Genomic DNA, 15,832 nt, shown 5'->3' on the forward strand with positions numbered 1-15,832 from the left:
ATTGTGGTGACATTCAGAAAGCTGACCTAGGAATGCATTCCACACATTGCTTAACATTGGCTTTGTGGTTTGTAACTCACATTTTCTGGCTTTCTATTTGCTGGATTTATTTGATATAGGCTGTCCAGCTTGATTTCATCCCTCCTAAAAACTGGTTTACTGTATTCTTCCACAAACTCGCTTTCTGTAAACAGGCCTTTAAATATTGTTCTTATCTAGTCAAGTTCATTTATTGTGTCAGCCGGACATAAGCCATACAATATATATAACAAATGTGCACACTTTTGAGATTAATAGCATACATCAATATTAAAAAGCAGAACTTATCAGCGAGCCATACTGACAAATGGACAGCTTCAGAATATAAATACACAAAAAAGTAGATTTGGTAAAACTGATTGGACAGTAAAAAAATGTAGCGCCATACAAAATACTAAAAGCGTTGCCATGTTAAGAGAAAAAATTACTAAAATGCTTGCCATAAGGCCCTACTACTAAAAAAGTGCTAGCGCCTAGGCAATCGGACAGACTTTGAGGAGTGAGCTCTTGTGCGATCAAATTATTTCAGCCTGCTCGATGTACATATGGGACTGGTTTGCAATATTGGTTCTGTGCCTGCAAAAATGGGTATCAGATTATTTTTTTCTAGCACACAACCAAAAAAATTAACTGTGCTGATGTTTCAGAATATATCAGAATTAGTACAAATTAAGCACTTTTTCGTTATTTCTGGAGTGTGGTGGAAACAAATATTTCAAAACAATCAAAACATATCAATACAATTGGTGATGACATTTGCACACATTATCATTTGTGTGCAGTAAAACCGTATTTCGGTGAAAACATAATGGTCATTTCAATTGAAAATGTGTTATCTGTAATGGCAGTGAGCTACCACACCATGCATACGCCATACTACACCACTCCACTCTATTCTACGACACTCCACGCCCCTCTTCTCTAAGACATTCGGCGACATGCCACACCACTCAACTCTACACCACTCCAATCTACATCACTCACTCCATGACACAGCACGCCACTCCACGCCCCTCCACTCACCACACTCTAATCTATCCCACTTCACACCAATGTACCCCACTCTACCCCACCAACTTCGCTACAATCTACCCCAATCTATTCCACTCTATCCCACTCCAATCTAACCAGTTTACCCACCCCACTCTCCCCATACCACTCAATCTATCCCACTTCAATCTACTCCAATCCACTCCACTACGATCCAATCTACACAACTCTTGTACAATCTACCCCACTCGACTCCACTCTACCCCAATCTACCCCACTCTAATCTACCCCACTCCACTAAATCCAAGCCAATCAACCCCACCCCAATCTACCCCACTCAACCCCATTCTACTGCACTCCACTCAAATCTGCCACAATCTACCCTACACCAACCTATCCCACTCCAATCTACCTCAATCCACTCCCCTTCAATGTACTCAAATTCAAACCACTCCAATTCAATCTACCCGACATCACTCCGATCTACCCCAGTCCAGTTTATCCCACTCCACTCCAAACTCCATTGACATCTATCCAACTCCTGTCCACTCTAACCTAACACACTCCAGTCTACCCCAATCTACCCAACTCCACTCCAATCTAACCCACTCCACCCCACCCTAATCTACCCCTATCTAATCCACTCCACCCTAACCCACTGCACCCTGCTGAAATCTACCTCACCTCCACTGTACTCCAAACTACCCCACTCCAATCATGGCTCTTCAATCTACCATGCTCCAATCTACTCCACCCCCATTCCAATCTACTCTAACCCACCCAATCTTCCCAACTCCTCTCCACCCTATTCTACTCCACTCCAATCTACCCCACTTCACTCCGCTCTACCCCAATCTATTCCACTTAATCCATACAATCTACCCCACCCCACTATTTCCCATTCTACCATACTCTATTCCACTCTACCACTCCCAACTCCACTACACTCCAATCTACCACATTCCACTCCAATCTACCAAATCCTGGCTAATCTAACCCACTCCAATGTACCCTACCCTACTCTATCCTAAACTACCCTACTTCAACCCACCCCTTCCAATAGCCCGACTCCATCTACCCCACTCCAGTCTATCCCATCCTAACCCAGTCTACCCCATCCCAATCTCTCCCACACCACTCTACCGAACTCCACTCCAATCTACCCCACTACATACCAATTTACCCCACTTCACTCCAATCTACCCTACCATAAGCCACCCAATCTATCCCACTCCACTCCACCCTAATCAACCCCACTCTAATCTAATCCTCTCCACTCCAGTCTACCCCTCTCCTCTCCAGTCTACCCCAATCCCCTCTTCCCCAATCTACCCTACTCCACTCAAATCTACCCCACTCCAGTAGAATCTAACCTACTCCACCCCAAACTACCCTACTCCAATCTGCTGCACTCCAATCTATCCCAATCTACTCTACACCACCATAACCCAATCTACCCCACTTCAAGCTACCCCACCACATCCTAAATCTACCCCAAAACATTCTAACCAACTCCACTCCAATCTACCCCACTTCAAACTAGCCCACTCCTATCACAGTCCAATCTACCCCACTTCACTCCAATCTACTTTACTATAATCCACCCAATCTATCCCACTCTACTCTACCCCACTGAAATCTACCCCACCTCAATCTACCCCACTCCAATCTACCCCACTCCAATCATCTCTATTCAATCTACCCACTCCATTTCAATCTACCCTACTATAACCCACCCAATCTTCCCCACTTCACTCCACCCTAATCTACCCCACTACACTCCACCCCACTTCACTCTTCCCCAATCTATCTCACTCCAGTCCAGCCACTCCGATATACCCCATTTCACTCTACTACCCCACCCCAATCTAACCCACACCACTCAAGTCTACTCCAATCTATTCTTATTCTTCCCCAATCTACCCCTCTCCAGTCCAAACTAACCTACTCCACCTCCAACTACCTTACTCTAATCTAACCCATCAAATCAGCCCCACTCCAATCTACTCCACTCTACCCCACACCATTCCAATCTACCCCAAACCACTCTATCCAGCTCCACTCCAATCTACCCAACTCCTATCACACTCCAATCTACCACTCTCCACGCCAATCTATCCCACTTCACTCCAATCTACTTTACCATAATCCACCCAATTTATCCCACTCCAATCTACCCCACTCCACCTCACTCTTCCCCAATCTATCTCACTCCACTCCTGACTCCAATCCACCCCACTTCACTCTACCACCCTACCCCATCCCAATCTACCCACACCACTCAAGTCTATCCCAATCCACTCTTCCCCTATCAACCCCACTCTAATCTAATCTCCCCACTCCAGTCCAATCTAACTCCTTCCACCCCAAACTACCCTACTCTAATCTACCCCATCCAATCTGCCGCACTCCAATGTAGCCCAATCTAATCCACTCTACCCCATCCTAACCCAATCTACCTCATTCAAATCTACCCATCCCATCCCAATCTAACCCAAACCACTCTATCCAACTCCACTCCAATCTACCCCACTTCAAACTACGCCACTCCTATCGCACTCCAATCTACCCCACTTCACTCCAATCTACCTTACTATAAGCCATCCAATGTATCCCACCCCACTCTACCCCACTCCAATCATCCCTTTTCAATCTACCCCACTCCATTTCAATATACCCTAATATAACTCACCCAATCTTCCCCACTCCACCCTAATCTACCCCACTACACTCCACTCCTCCCCAATCGATCTCACTTCACTCCAATCTTGACTCCACTTGAATCTATCCCACTCCACCCCAATCTACCCCACCCCACTCTATCCCATTCTACCACACCCAATTCCACTATACCAAGTCTACCCCACTCCACTTCACTCCAATGTAGCACATACCAGTAAAATCTACTCCACTCCAGTCCAATGTACCCCACTGCACTCTCCAATCTACCCTAACCCACTCCACCCCAAACTACTCTATATTGGGCCCATCCAGTCCCCCACACCAATCTACTCCACCCTAACCCAATCGACCCACTCCACTCTACCCCAATTGACCCCACACCAATTGATCCAACTCCACTCCAATCTACCCCACTCCAAACTACCCCACTCCACTCCAATCTTCCCTAATCCACACCAATCTACGTCACTTCACTCCAATCTACACTACCATAATCCACCCAATTTATCCCACTCCACTCTACCCTGCTCCAATCTACTCCTCTCTATTCCAATCTATCCCTCTCCACTCCAGTCCACCCCAGTCTACCCCTCTCCACTTCAACCTACCCCAATCAACTGACTCCACTCTTCCCCAATCTACCCCACTCTAGTCCAATCTAACCCACTCCACCCCAAACTACCCTACTCCAATCTACCCCATCCAATCTGCCTCTCTCTCTAATCTACCCCAATATGCTCCACTCCAGTCTACCCCACCTAACCAAATGGATGAATGGACTGGGTGGCAAGGCACTGGACTGGATAAAGAGCTTTCTCTCCGACCGCACCCAATGTGTCACCATGGGCGAATTCCGGTCGGATGAGGTTAAGATCACCAAGGGGGTTGCTCAGGGCTCATGTTTGAGCCCAACTCTTTTTAACACCTATGTGGCACCCCTGGCAGATATAACCAGAGCCTTTGGTTTCTGTCCAGTGTCTTACGCTGATGATACCCAGCTGCTTTGTCCTTTTAAATCACTGACCCCGGAGGTTATACAATCTTTCTCCTAGGGGATGAAAGCAGTATCCCAGTGGATGTCTTCCAACTTTCTTCAGTGTAACGTTGGTAAGACTGAGGTGATGCTTTTCGGTGAGACCAAGGTATTATGGTCCCCTGACTGGTGGCCGTTAGATTTAGGACCAGTCCCCGTACCAAAACTAGTAATCAAGAACCTGGGGGTTCGTCTAGAGCCGGAGCTGACTATGAAACAACATGGAAATTGTACGGTGGGGTCCTGTTTCCATGTGATAGGACTCCTCCGCAGGATATTCCCGCTCCTTCCTGATTCCATTAGAAAGACTCTGTTTCAGGCTCTAGTGATCAGCCGACTTGATTACTGTAATGGTCTTTTGGTGTCTGCAAACGAAGAGGTGTTGGACCGACTACAAGTGGTACAAAACACAGCAGCCAGGCTAGTCCTCAATGCTTCCCCCAGATCCCCCTCCAGACCTCTGTTGGAGAAACTTCATAGGTTATCCATCCGCCAAAGAGTGAAATTCAAGACTTGTTGTATTGTACATAAAGGATTACATGATCTAGGCCCTGTCTATTTAGCTAATAAATTTGTCCCATATGTTCCCACACGTACCCTTAGGTCAAGTGAGCAGCTGCTGTTAAGGGTACCTAAGATCAGTAGGACCAGACTCCAACTTAGACAGTGTTCTGACCATTTTGCTTTCAGAAAGCAACTGAAAACCTTTTTGTTTCAGGTTTAACGAGTTAAATCACGAAGCACTCAAAGATCAGCCACTTTGTGAGTTTTGGTCTTGTATTGTTATCACTGTCCTGGTTCTTGCTTCTGCTGTCTCTCAGCGCGGAGATACTCCTCTGGGAGTCTATTCAAGCGCTTTATAAACACGCAAATAAATAAATAAATCTACCCCACCCCAAACCACTCTATACAACTCCACTCCACTCTAAAGTACCCCCTCTTATCACACTCCAAACTACCCCACTCCATTTCAATTTACTCCAGTTCACTCTAATCTATCCTTCTCAAATTTACCCCACCCCACTCTATCACATTCTACCACTCTCCTTTCCACTCTACCACATCTACCCCACTCCATTTCACTTGAATCTACCACATACCAATCAAATCTACCCTACTTCATTCTAATCTACCCCACTCCAATCTACCCTAACCCACTCCACCCCAAACTACCCTACTCCAATCTACCCCATCCAATCCCACACATTCCAATCTACCCCACCACCCTAACCATGTCGACCACACTCCAATCTACCCCACTGATCCCAATCTACCCCACACCATTCTATCCAAATCCACTCCAGTGTAGCCCACTCCTATCACACCCCAATCTACCCCAATCACACCTAATTACCCCATTTCACTCCAATCTACCCTACCATAATCCACCCAATCTATCCCACTCCATGCCACTGCACCCTAATCTATCCCACTCTAATCTACCCCTCTCCACTCCAAGCTACCCCAATCCACTGCACTTCACTCTTCCCCAATCTACCTCACTACAGTCCAATCTAACCCACTACACCCCAAACTACCCTACTCCAATGAACCCGCCCAATCTGCTGCACTCCAACCTATTCCACTTCAGTCTACCCCATCCTAACCCAATCTACCCAAACCGCTCTATCCAACTCTATTCCAAACTACCCCACTCTTACCCTCCCCAACTACCCCACTCCATTCTAATCTACCCTACTTCACTCCAATCTACCCTTCCATATTCCACCCAAGCTATCCCTCTCCAATCGAACCCACTCTACCCCACTCTAACTCAATCTACCCCTTCCCACTCCAATCTACTCCTCTCCACTCCAAACTTCCCCAATCCAATCTAATATAGCCCCAATCCATTCAATCTATCCTACCCCATTCCACAGTACTCCAATATATCCCACTCCAATCTACCCCACTCCACTCTATCCCAATCTACCCATACTCTATTCCATTCTACTTATTATAATCCACCCAATCTACCCTACTCTGCTCTATCCAAATCCACTTGTCTACCCCATTCCAATCCATCCCAATCCATGCCACTCTTCCCCAATCTACCTCACTCCAAACCACCCCTGTGTACCCCACTCTCATCTATTCAAATCGACTCCACTCTAATCTACAGCACTCCACCCCAATTTAGTTCACTCCACTCCAATCTACCTCACTCACCTACTCACCCAAACCCAATCCAGACATCCTGGAATGGATCAAGACCATCACTGCACTAAACTGCCCTCCTACCATTGTTGACTCGGCGAAATCCCTGGGAATAACCCTTGATGGCAGCCTGAATGTGCATGGCCATATAAACTCGATGGCCAAAAGGGCTAGATTCCACCTGAGCTACCGAAGAAACCTAAAACCCTTCCTCTATGTGTCCGACCTTAAAACGGCAACCCAGGCCCTAGTAATTTCCAGACTTGAATATGGATGCTCTACTCTTGCAGGGCTACCCAAGAACTCTCTGGCCCCATTGAAAGCCTGCCGAAACACCGCCGCCAGACTCAGAACAGGTTCAAAACAATTTGACCACATCTCTCCCCACCTCAAAGCTCTGAATTGGCTTCCCCTGGAGGCCAGAATACAATTTAAATTGGCCTGCATTACTCACAAAGCTCTGTACTCGAATTCACCTACATTTCTCGCACAGAAACTTGTGAAATCCGGATGTGCCAGAAACTCCCGATCTGCCAAAAATCTGCTGCTGCAGCCAGCACTCTTCCGGAAGAAAAAAACCTACAACTGAGCCTTTTCTGGGGCTTCTCCAAGAACCTGGAACTCTTTCCCACCCTCCATCAGAAGACTTCCGTCCTTGGCACACTTTAAGAAGGAGACCAAAACTTTCTCAATGGGAAAATACCTCATCTAAAGAATACTTTACAATTACCTCATAGACTTGTTCAATCAATCAATCAATCAGGACATGGAGGAGGAGCTACGCTAGCAATCAAGATGGCCGCGTAAGCTCCCGGCTCCGCTGACCTCCGCCAGCAGCTCGAATATCCTGCCTTTCATCCTGAACTTCCACCAGATTTCCTTGTTCATGAAGTTTTTCTGCTTCTCATGGCGCAATCCCGAGTTTTCTACCTCATCGGCTGACGAAGATACGCCGTGTTTCCATTCTCGGCCTAACACCGTGTGGAAGCTGGGGCCTCGATTTCTAGCCTATCCGGGTTGGAATTGATCAACATCGGCCGTGAGACCTGGACTGAGCCCGGTCTCCCGGAGTGTGCCGGTAATTGTTGATTTTTGGTGACGATCCTGTGCATGACCTACACCGAGGACACACCAGCGTGTCACGCCAGCTGCCGGGGTGGGGGTCCGGTGCCCGAAGACCTTGCTGCCCTCCCGGGGTCGACGGGCTGGGGCCCTCGCTGTCGGCGAAGGTGTGTTCTGCTAGACGAGGAGCGCCCACTGTTCAACATCAGATTTGTGTGGCCTGTTACCCCGGAGTAGCCGGCCTCTGGGGTTCTAGTCCTGCTCTGTCGCCTACTGAGAGGGGATGGAGCGGACGGAAGGTACGCCATCGCTGCAGGCCGTTATGGCCGCCATTGGGGCGCTCCATTCGCATACCATCGCTGTGTTCCGGACACTGATTGTGAGAGTGAACGGTATCCTGGAACCGGAGGACGACTCTGCGTTAAGTTTCCAGTTAGCTGTGGTACCAGCGGTGCACCGAACGTTTGAAATCGAGGTCCCCGTGCAGATCCCGGATTTAATGAGCCTTGGCGGTCCCCAGTCAACAACAAGCCAGCCAGTGCTTATCGCCAGCGTCTCCTACTCGATTCTGCTGCCACCTAACACATCTATGGACGGTCTTCTGTGTGGTAACAAGTTCCTCAGTGACTGTTCGAGATACTCGCTGTTCTTGGACATCTTTCCTCGTTCGATTCGTGAACTTTTATCCGGTATTCGATCCTACTGCACTGATATGAACTTTTATGAACGCTTTGCCTTTTCCATCAAGATGGCGGCTCGAGTGAAGAAGACTCTCATGAAAGATCGTACTGGCCAGGGCTGAACTTGATTGTTTAGATCTCATATAATAGTTTTATGCAATGCCGGGGTGGTGCCTATACTGTGACGGGAGTTGGGTGGTTATTGACTATACTCCCCCGACTGGTTCGTATATTTTGCTGACTATTGGTTTTACCACGTCTCGGGGAGGTCGCTGTTGGCAGGGGGTACGGGAGACCGGGAGTGTGTTTGCTTTCTCCTCCTCCACTTTCTCTCTTTTCCCCTTCTTTTAGGGTAGTTCTTGGGCGACAGGCACGCTGTCAGTGGGGTTAGGCTGTAGCCATTGCAGGGGTGCAGGGTGGGGGGTTAGGGGAGGGTTTTTTATTTTGCCTTTGTTTTGTTCTATGGCCCTTTTGTCTTCCTTTTTCCTTTCTATGAGAGGTGGGCTGTTTACTCTCGACGGATCCTTTATTGTCCGGGTGTCTACACTGGTTTTAATTATCCTGTATCATTGAGGACGGGGTCGCGCGGGTGGGATTGTTTTGGATCGTATAATAGACTGTTTATTTCTCCTTTCTAATGTGCGTAATCGTGATGGGCCACGTGTTCCTTACGATGGTTTTTGTATGAATATTTACCCCGCCTGTCCCTGTTTGACACCTGATATCTGTAATGCCTACTCTTGTCTTACTGTTAAAATAAAAAAATATATAAAAAAATAAATAAAAAAAATCAATCTGTAATGCCTACTCTTGTCTTACTGTTAAAATAAAAAAATATATAAAAAAATAAATAAAAAAAATCAATCAGGACATTTGTAAAGCGCGCTACTCACCCGGAGGGGTCTCAAGGCGCTGGGGGGGTCTGCTACTGCTGGAAGAGCCAGGTCTTGAGTTGCTTCCTGAAGGAGGGGTGGTCCTGGGTCAGTCGGAGGTGGATGGGGAGGGAGTTCCATGTCTTGGCTGCCAGGTAGGAGAAGGATCTTCCTCCGGTGGTGGCTCTGCGGATGTGTGGAACATCGGTGAGGCCGGTGGATCGCAGGTGGCGGGTGGGAGTGTAGAAAGTCAGGCGGTTGTTGAGGTACCTGGGGCCCAGGTCGTGGAAAGCCTTGTGTGCGTGGGTGAGGAGTCTGAACGTGATTCTCTTGTTGACGGGGAGCCAGTGCAGGTCTCTCAGGTGTCCAGAGATGTGGCTGTGTCGGGGGATGTCCAGGATGAGTCGTGCGGAGGCGTTCTGGATGCGCTGGAGTCCTCTCTGAAGTTTGGCTTCCACCCTCCACCTCGGCATTATCCACGGCCTCCGCGGATGATACCTTTTTCTGCACTCCTGGGCATCCCCCCCAAGAGCTGAGACTCCGTGCCTTCTTCTATATTATAACTACCTTTTATAATATATATTCCACATGTAGCTTGGACCTTAGACGGCGTGTACCTCCTGTATAAGGTAGCCTTCTTGTATTTTTTATCTACCTGCTTTAATTTTCTCCCACAAGTAGCTTGGACTTTAGACTTCATGCTCCTCCTGTATAATGTATCCCTATCTCTCCCAATCTGATCCCTCTCATCCTTATGTTTTGTATTCCTCCCCCTAAATCCTGTAAAGCGTTCTGATACCCTCAAGGGTCTGGTTTGCGCTCTATAAAACGATAAACTAAATAATAAATAAATAAACTCCCCACTCCATTCTACCCCTCTCTTCCTCGTGACCCCCGTCTTTGTACTCCCATCTCCCTATCACCCCCTGCTGACCAGTACTTAATTTGTGAAAAAATAAGTGCTGGGGCACTCGTCAAGGGGCCACTGCAGCCTGCACCAGCCCATTGCTCCTGTCAACCAACACAACTACCAACCATGAAATCCAACAAGAGTGACGATTCAGACTATTCCAAGCCCCCAAAGCTGTAGGAATGGCTTGTAAACGAACAGCCATTTTAAGATAAATCGAAATAATAAACAACTGCTGTTGTGCTCGTTTATATATAGGACATACAGCGCCACCTTGTATTAGACCGTCATAAGGGCAGGCGCTGACATTAAGTGCAGAGCACCGCAAACCACCGGCTCAAATTAAGGACTGTGCTGACAAACAAACGCCGCCATTCGCACCACCAACGACATGGCACTAGAGTGATCTATTCGGCTGTGATTTAATCATAATATTTGGGGGAGGTGCCGAGAAGTTTGTGCTCCGAGGCCAGTCGCTGTTTAGACCGAATGACCTGTGAATAAAACCGACCCTCTGCTACCTAAATTTGTTCACCAGCTGCAGCGTGGGCGTTAACTTTCTTTCGCCCAGGGCGCAATCCGAACAAGGGCCGGTCGGCTATGATCGTTGGACATGATCACACAGACTTCCTGGTGCAACTTCACCTGCACTAACAATTTATTACGCCGCTTCGGTCTGTAATGTGTAAATTCTACACCTCTTAAATCGAAATATAAAACTACCGAAAATGCAAAATAAAAAAATAGAAGTACAAAAAAAATCAGCGTTCTGCTAAACATTACACAAGCAGCCATAGGCGACTGCTGCTGCGGACGCTGCTTCGGCTGCTCCAGCGCCTCCTCCGGGGCCCGCCCACTTTCGCAGAACTGGCATTTCCAGCTCTTGCTCTGTTGCTCAGCCGAGGCCAGCTACAGAAACAACACAACCCCGAGCCCCCGCGGACCTGACAGCGCTCCGTCCCCAGCTGCAGACATGGTGAAAGTGTCCTTCAACTCGGCTCTCGGCCAGAAAGACCCGCCAAAGGAGGAGAACAGCGAGGTGCTCATCATCCCCGAGCCCAAGGTGAGCCCCCGGGAGGCAGGGGAGCTGCAGGGCGACGGAGGCAGCTGGCGGGAGGGGCCGCCTGCACTAGCCCCGGATTACAAGTGTGGGGGCAGGGTGGGTGTTTGAGGCCCTCAGCTATTTTTGGTTAATCCCAGAACAAGGACACATCTACAAAATGGCTGTTTTCGTTTTACCATGGCAGAGACCGGCAACGCGCTTTTCCGTCTAATTAAATCTCTGCGCGTCTTCGCAGGAATGTACCTGGCCTCGTATTCATGAGAATGGTGTGTGTTCGAGCAGAGGATAGTGTTTACATCCGGCAATAGGTACAGGGGCCCCGGGAATACCAAACCCTGTGCTTAAAATGGCTGATGCGCAGGCTCGCTTTCACTTCCGGTTTTAGTAATAGCCAGGAGGTACTGGGGACTAGCTTCAGAGTCCAGACTGCCTTCTCGCTACATCCCGTTTGCCACGGCAGTGTTACTCCGAAATAAACAAACTGTCCATGTGCTGAAAGGTCCCGACTTAGTTCACATGGGCAAGAAATATGTTCTATCCCCCCAGGGTCCAGAATGTTATCCAGTCGTATTTTTTTCTTACAAGAAAGTAAAGGGAATCACTGATAATATATAGGAACATGCAAAAGGTGTGGCAGAATCACTTTTATGTAGTTAAGAACATGTACAATGCCATCATTTTTTCTTATGACAGTGTGCACTTGTTTGACACTCTATGCCACTCTTCTCTACGCAAAACCCTCTATGCCACTCCACAACACTCTTTGCCACTTCACGACATATTACTCCACTCTGATACTGTACTCCACTCAGTGCCACTCAACTCCACACCCTTCGACACTCTACTCCATCCGAAAAACTGTTACTCCATGACACCTAACTCCTTTCCATGCCACTCTACTGTACGCCACTCCATAACACTCCACTGTACGACACGCCACTCTTCTATACCGTACTAACTTTTAGCCCTGCTGAACAGCTGCCACTTGGATGTAAAACATTGAAAAAACTTACTGGCAAAGCTTGTGTAGGCGATACCTACTGGCTTTGCTAATACTTGCCTAAGACAGCCTGCATTTCACCGGTATTAAAAGCAGCTTTTGTGCCCCTCTCCACACAATGTCTTAGTGGGAAGTAATGGCATGGTTATGATATCGGGTGGTCGGACCGCCATGCTCTGTTGCAGATGTCAGGAAACTGCCTGACAGGCAGTTGGCAGTCCTACTGCCCAGTTACGATATGACGGCCGTGGTGGTTGTCGGAAAGTGCTTCTTTACACTGTGGCTTGTGCTGCGGCCCAGGAAAAGGGTACTTGGATGTGAGTGGGGGCACTACATGTGCCTCCAGGGCCACTTTGCAGTGGCTCACCTGGGACGGGGGCCCTGGTTGGGGGCCCCTAAAGCCCCTTTCCAACAGCCTTTACGTGGCAGTCGGACCGCCATGTAAATAAAGGCTGTCATAAAGGGACATTGTAATCCCAATGGGGATGCCTGCCTCACCACCGCTGCCATTCAAGAGATACGATTCCTGCTGCCGCCCGACGGGATCGTAGATCCTGTCGGAGGTGGCAGTCTTCACCCCCAATGGCTTTGGTCTGACCGACTGCATCATAATGTGGCGGTCGGACCTAAGGGCTGTCTGTCGGTGGGACCTCCACCATCGATATTATAATGAGGCCCTAAATTTGAATTGCTGCAATTTACAGCTTGCTGTTCACTGAAGCATTGTAGTGTCATTAGTGGCCTGGAACAATTTATTACAAGGGACCATGTATATCATTGAATTATTACATGAGTGTTCGGTCCTCAGAGTGTGCCTGAAATATGAAAATAAATAACTACTTAGCGCCCCCACATATTTTATGAATGCTGGGGAATAACTTAATTTCCCCCTACTTTTTAAAATGCAAACAAGCTGCCACGTTGTATTAAAAAAATGTATGTATACATGAAATGCTGGAGGCAGCCACCTATGGAGTCTTCGAAGAGGGCATCCAAGAATATGCATTCGCACCAAAGAATATGCATTAGCCAATCAAAGTATCATCTTTATAAGATGTCATGTTGTTTTATATCTTAAAAAGTCACACTTTTGATGTGACTTAAGAGTTCAGTCTTGCTCTTGCCTGGTTTCTACTGCTTATTGATGTTAATAAAATCTTGTGGCCACGTCATCATTATTATCTGTAGTGTTATTTATATGTTAAAATTAGAAACAAGGCTGCTTTACCCATTTTTCCCGGTGGTAGGAGCAAGCCTGTTGGTTATGAAATAGCATGTATTTTTCTTCATGGGCAAAATAGCAAGAAATCTGTTATAATATCAACCCCAAAGGTGGCAGTTACAGAAACGGATACCCTGCCAATAATTTGTTATGGGGCACCTCCAGAGTTCAGAAAGTTTTAAGAGTCGAAAACTGTTAAGTGGGGTAGTAGTTTCCCATTCTGGGCACCTGCTATTCCAAACACATTCAAAATAAGGGGTGTATTTGCTGATTGAAATATTGGCTTGGATCTTTTTTTGTTATGAAAGAACAAGTTCAGATGCATATATGCTACTGGATGACAAGGGTAATTTTTTATGATTTATTAGCAACCTGTCCTATACCCTTCCCGTGTGCTGGGCATTAACCCAACTAAGGCACAGTCCTTATTTGCTTCAGTTTACAAGGACCTCTTAGAATGAGTTATTATTGTGTTTTATACTTCAGGTGGTATAAAATGAGGCAGCTGATCTCTTGTAATGTTCAGCAACTTTTATCTGCTGTCTCCCAACGTTTAGCTGGTAGTCCTAGTTTAAAGTCTATGTACAACGTTATTGACATTTCTCAAGAAATAGTTTAAAATAGCAAAATAGGCAGTAAGACGCAAAATAGTTGTTGAAGTAATGGATATGTATTTCGCACATAGTGGTTCAAGCACATAATCTCCAAGAGATGTGCACTGTTATTAATATCTTGAAAATATCTTTTGTCGAAAGGAGACCCTGTTTCACTTTAGGCTAATGTGAACTGGAAAACAGAGATCGTATAAGAAGCTTGTGCTTAGTCCAGTGGTCAGGACAAACACAAGGTTTTAGATTTTTATTTAAAAAAATGTGGTGTCGATGAACGTAGATCCAATATATATATATATATATATATATATATATATATATATATATATATATATATATATATATATATATACTGATGTTATATAAATAAAACTGAAGAGGTTTTCCTTTAGTACTTATTTAGTTATTTATTTGCACATCGATGTAGTGGGTACCATACTCTCAAAGGTGTAAGAATGCTTTAAAGGAGGAACATGTGTTTTCACTCGAAATCAACTGATGGCACATGATGGAATATATATTTTCTGATAGAATCAAGCTATCCGAGAATTATAAACATGCAGTTCTACATTCTCCAGTTTATTGTTGCAGTGGACCAGATAAAGCACGTCGGAGAGGCGGCCCTTAAAAGATTGTTGTGTTTACCAAAATGCTCAATGGTCCAAGAGATCTGTCGAGAATGTAATTTAACATCCTGGTATCTTATGGCTTTCCCAAGGTTTGTAAACTAACTAGCTCAGAGGGATCAGCCTCCCAAAACTTCATAGTTGTGTTGGGACGAGTTCTCGTTAGTGAAAGGGAATGGGCTAGAGCAGATTTCAATAGGTTTAATGAATTTAAAACATTGTTTACTTACTTGGGGAATTTATCAAAATTGAATTCCTTCCCCTCTAAATGTCTGTTGAAGGGGTCAGCAGCCATTATTTCCACAAATCTTGATGTCAACTACTTGGCAAAGAAGTCTTCTATTACCTTTACATATAAATCCCTGGGGCACGTGGATCTTTTCCCATATATGTACAGTCCGCCGGATCAGAATTACCAATTAGAATAGCTCAAATTTTGACTGGGGTGTATTCCTGTGTATTTTAATCAACAGTGGTTTAAAAGCTGTCAAAGCCTTAATGGGGAGTGTCTATGAAGTCTAAAGAAGTGGTCCTTATGCTATATCTTGATAGATTGTTTGTATTTTAAAGCTGAGCCAATTAGGTATTTAAAACACTTATTTATCAGATATCGGACATTGACTAGGTTGGAAGGCATTATGCTTTTGTCAACTATGAATTGTTTGGACGTAGCTGTAGGCCAAGCACATTTATTATCCTACATCAAATATTAGGGATATCGGGTTGGGGGATAATTATGTTGTATCTTATTAAAAAATTATAAGGTCTGGTTTTATAAGGTTCAGGATTTTATTCACTGTATTGGTTTTATTGAGTTGTACTGTATGGTTATGTTTTAAGGACACATTTCCTAATAAACTTTATTTTACTACCTACACTTGTTGA

The 15,832-nt window shown here is 46.1% G+C and overlaps 1 protein-coding gene across 1 annotated transcript in view; it reads left to right on the forward strand.

Annotated features, from left to right (window-relative positions):
- Positions 1–10,885: 10,885 nt before the first annotated feature.
- ITM2B (integral membrane protein 2B) overlaps positions 10,886–15,832 on the forward strand; it is a 191,448-nt gene continuing 186,501 nt past the window's right edge. The window contains exon 1 of the mRNA XM_078657332.1: positions 10,886–11,488. Coding sequence (XP_078513458.1) covers positions 11,399–11,488 — 90 coding nt within the window. The 5' untranslated portion in view covers positions 10,886–11,398. The remainder of the gene's footprint in view (positions 11,489–15,832) is intronic.

Source organism: Lissotriton helveticus, chromosome 8 (genome assembly GCF_964261635.1).
Source record: "Lissotriton helveticus chromosome 8, aLisHel1.1, whole genome shotgun sequence".
In the NCBI taxonomy this organism is placed as follows: Eukaryota; Metazoa; Chordata; class Amphibia; order Caudata; family Salamandridae; genus Lissotriton; species Lissotriton helveticus.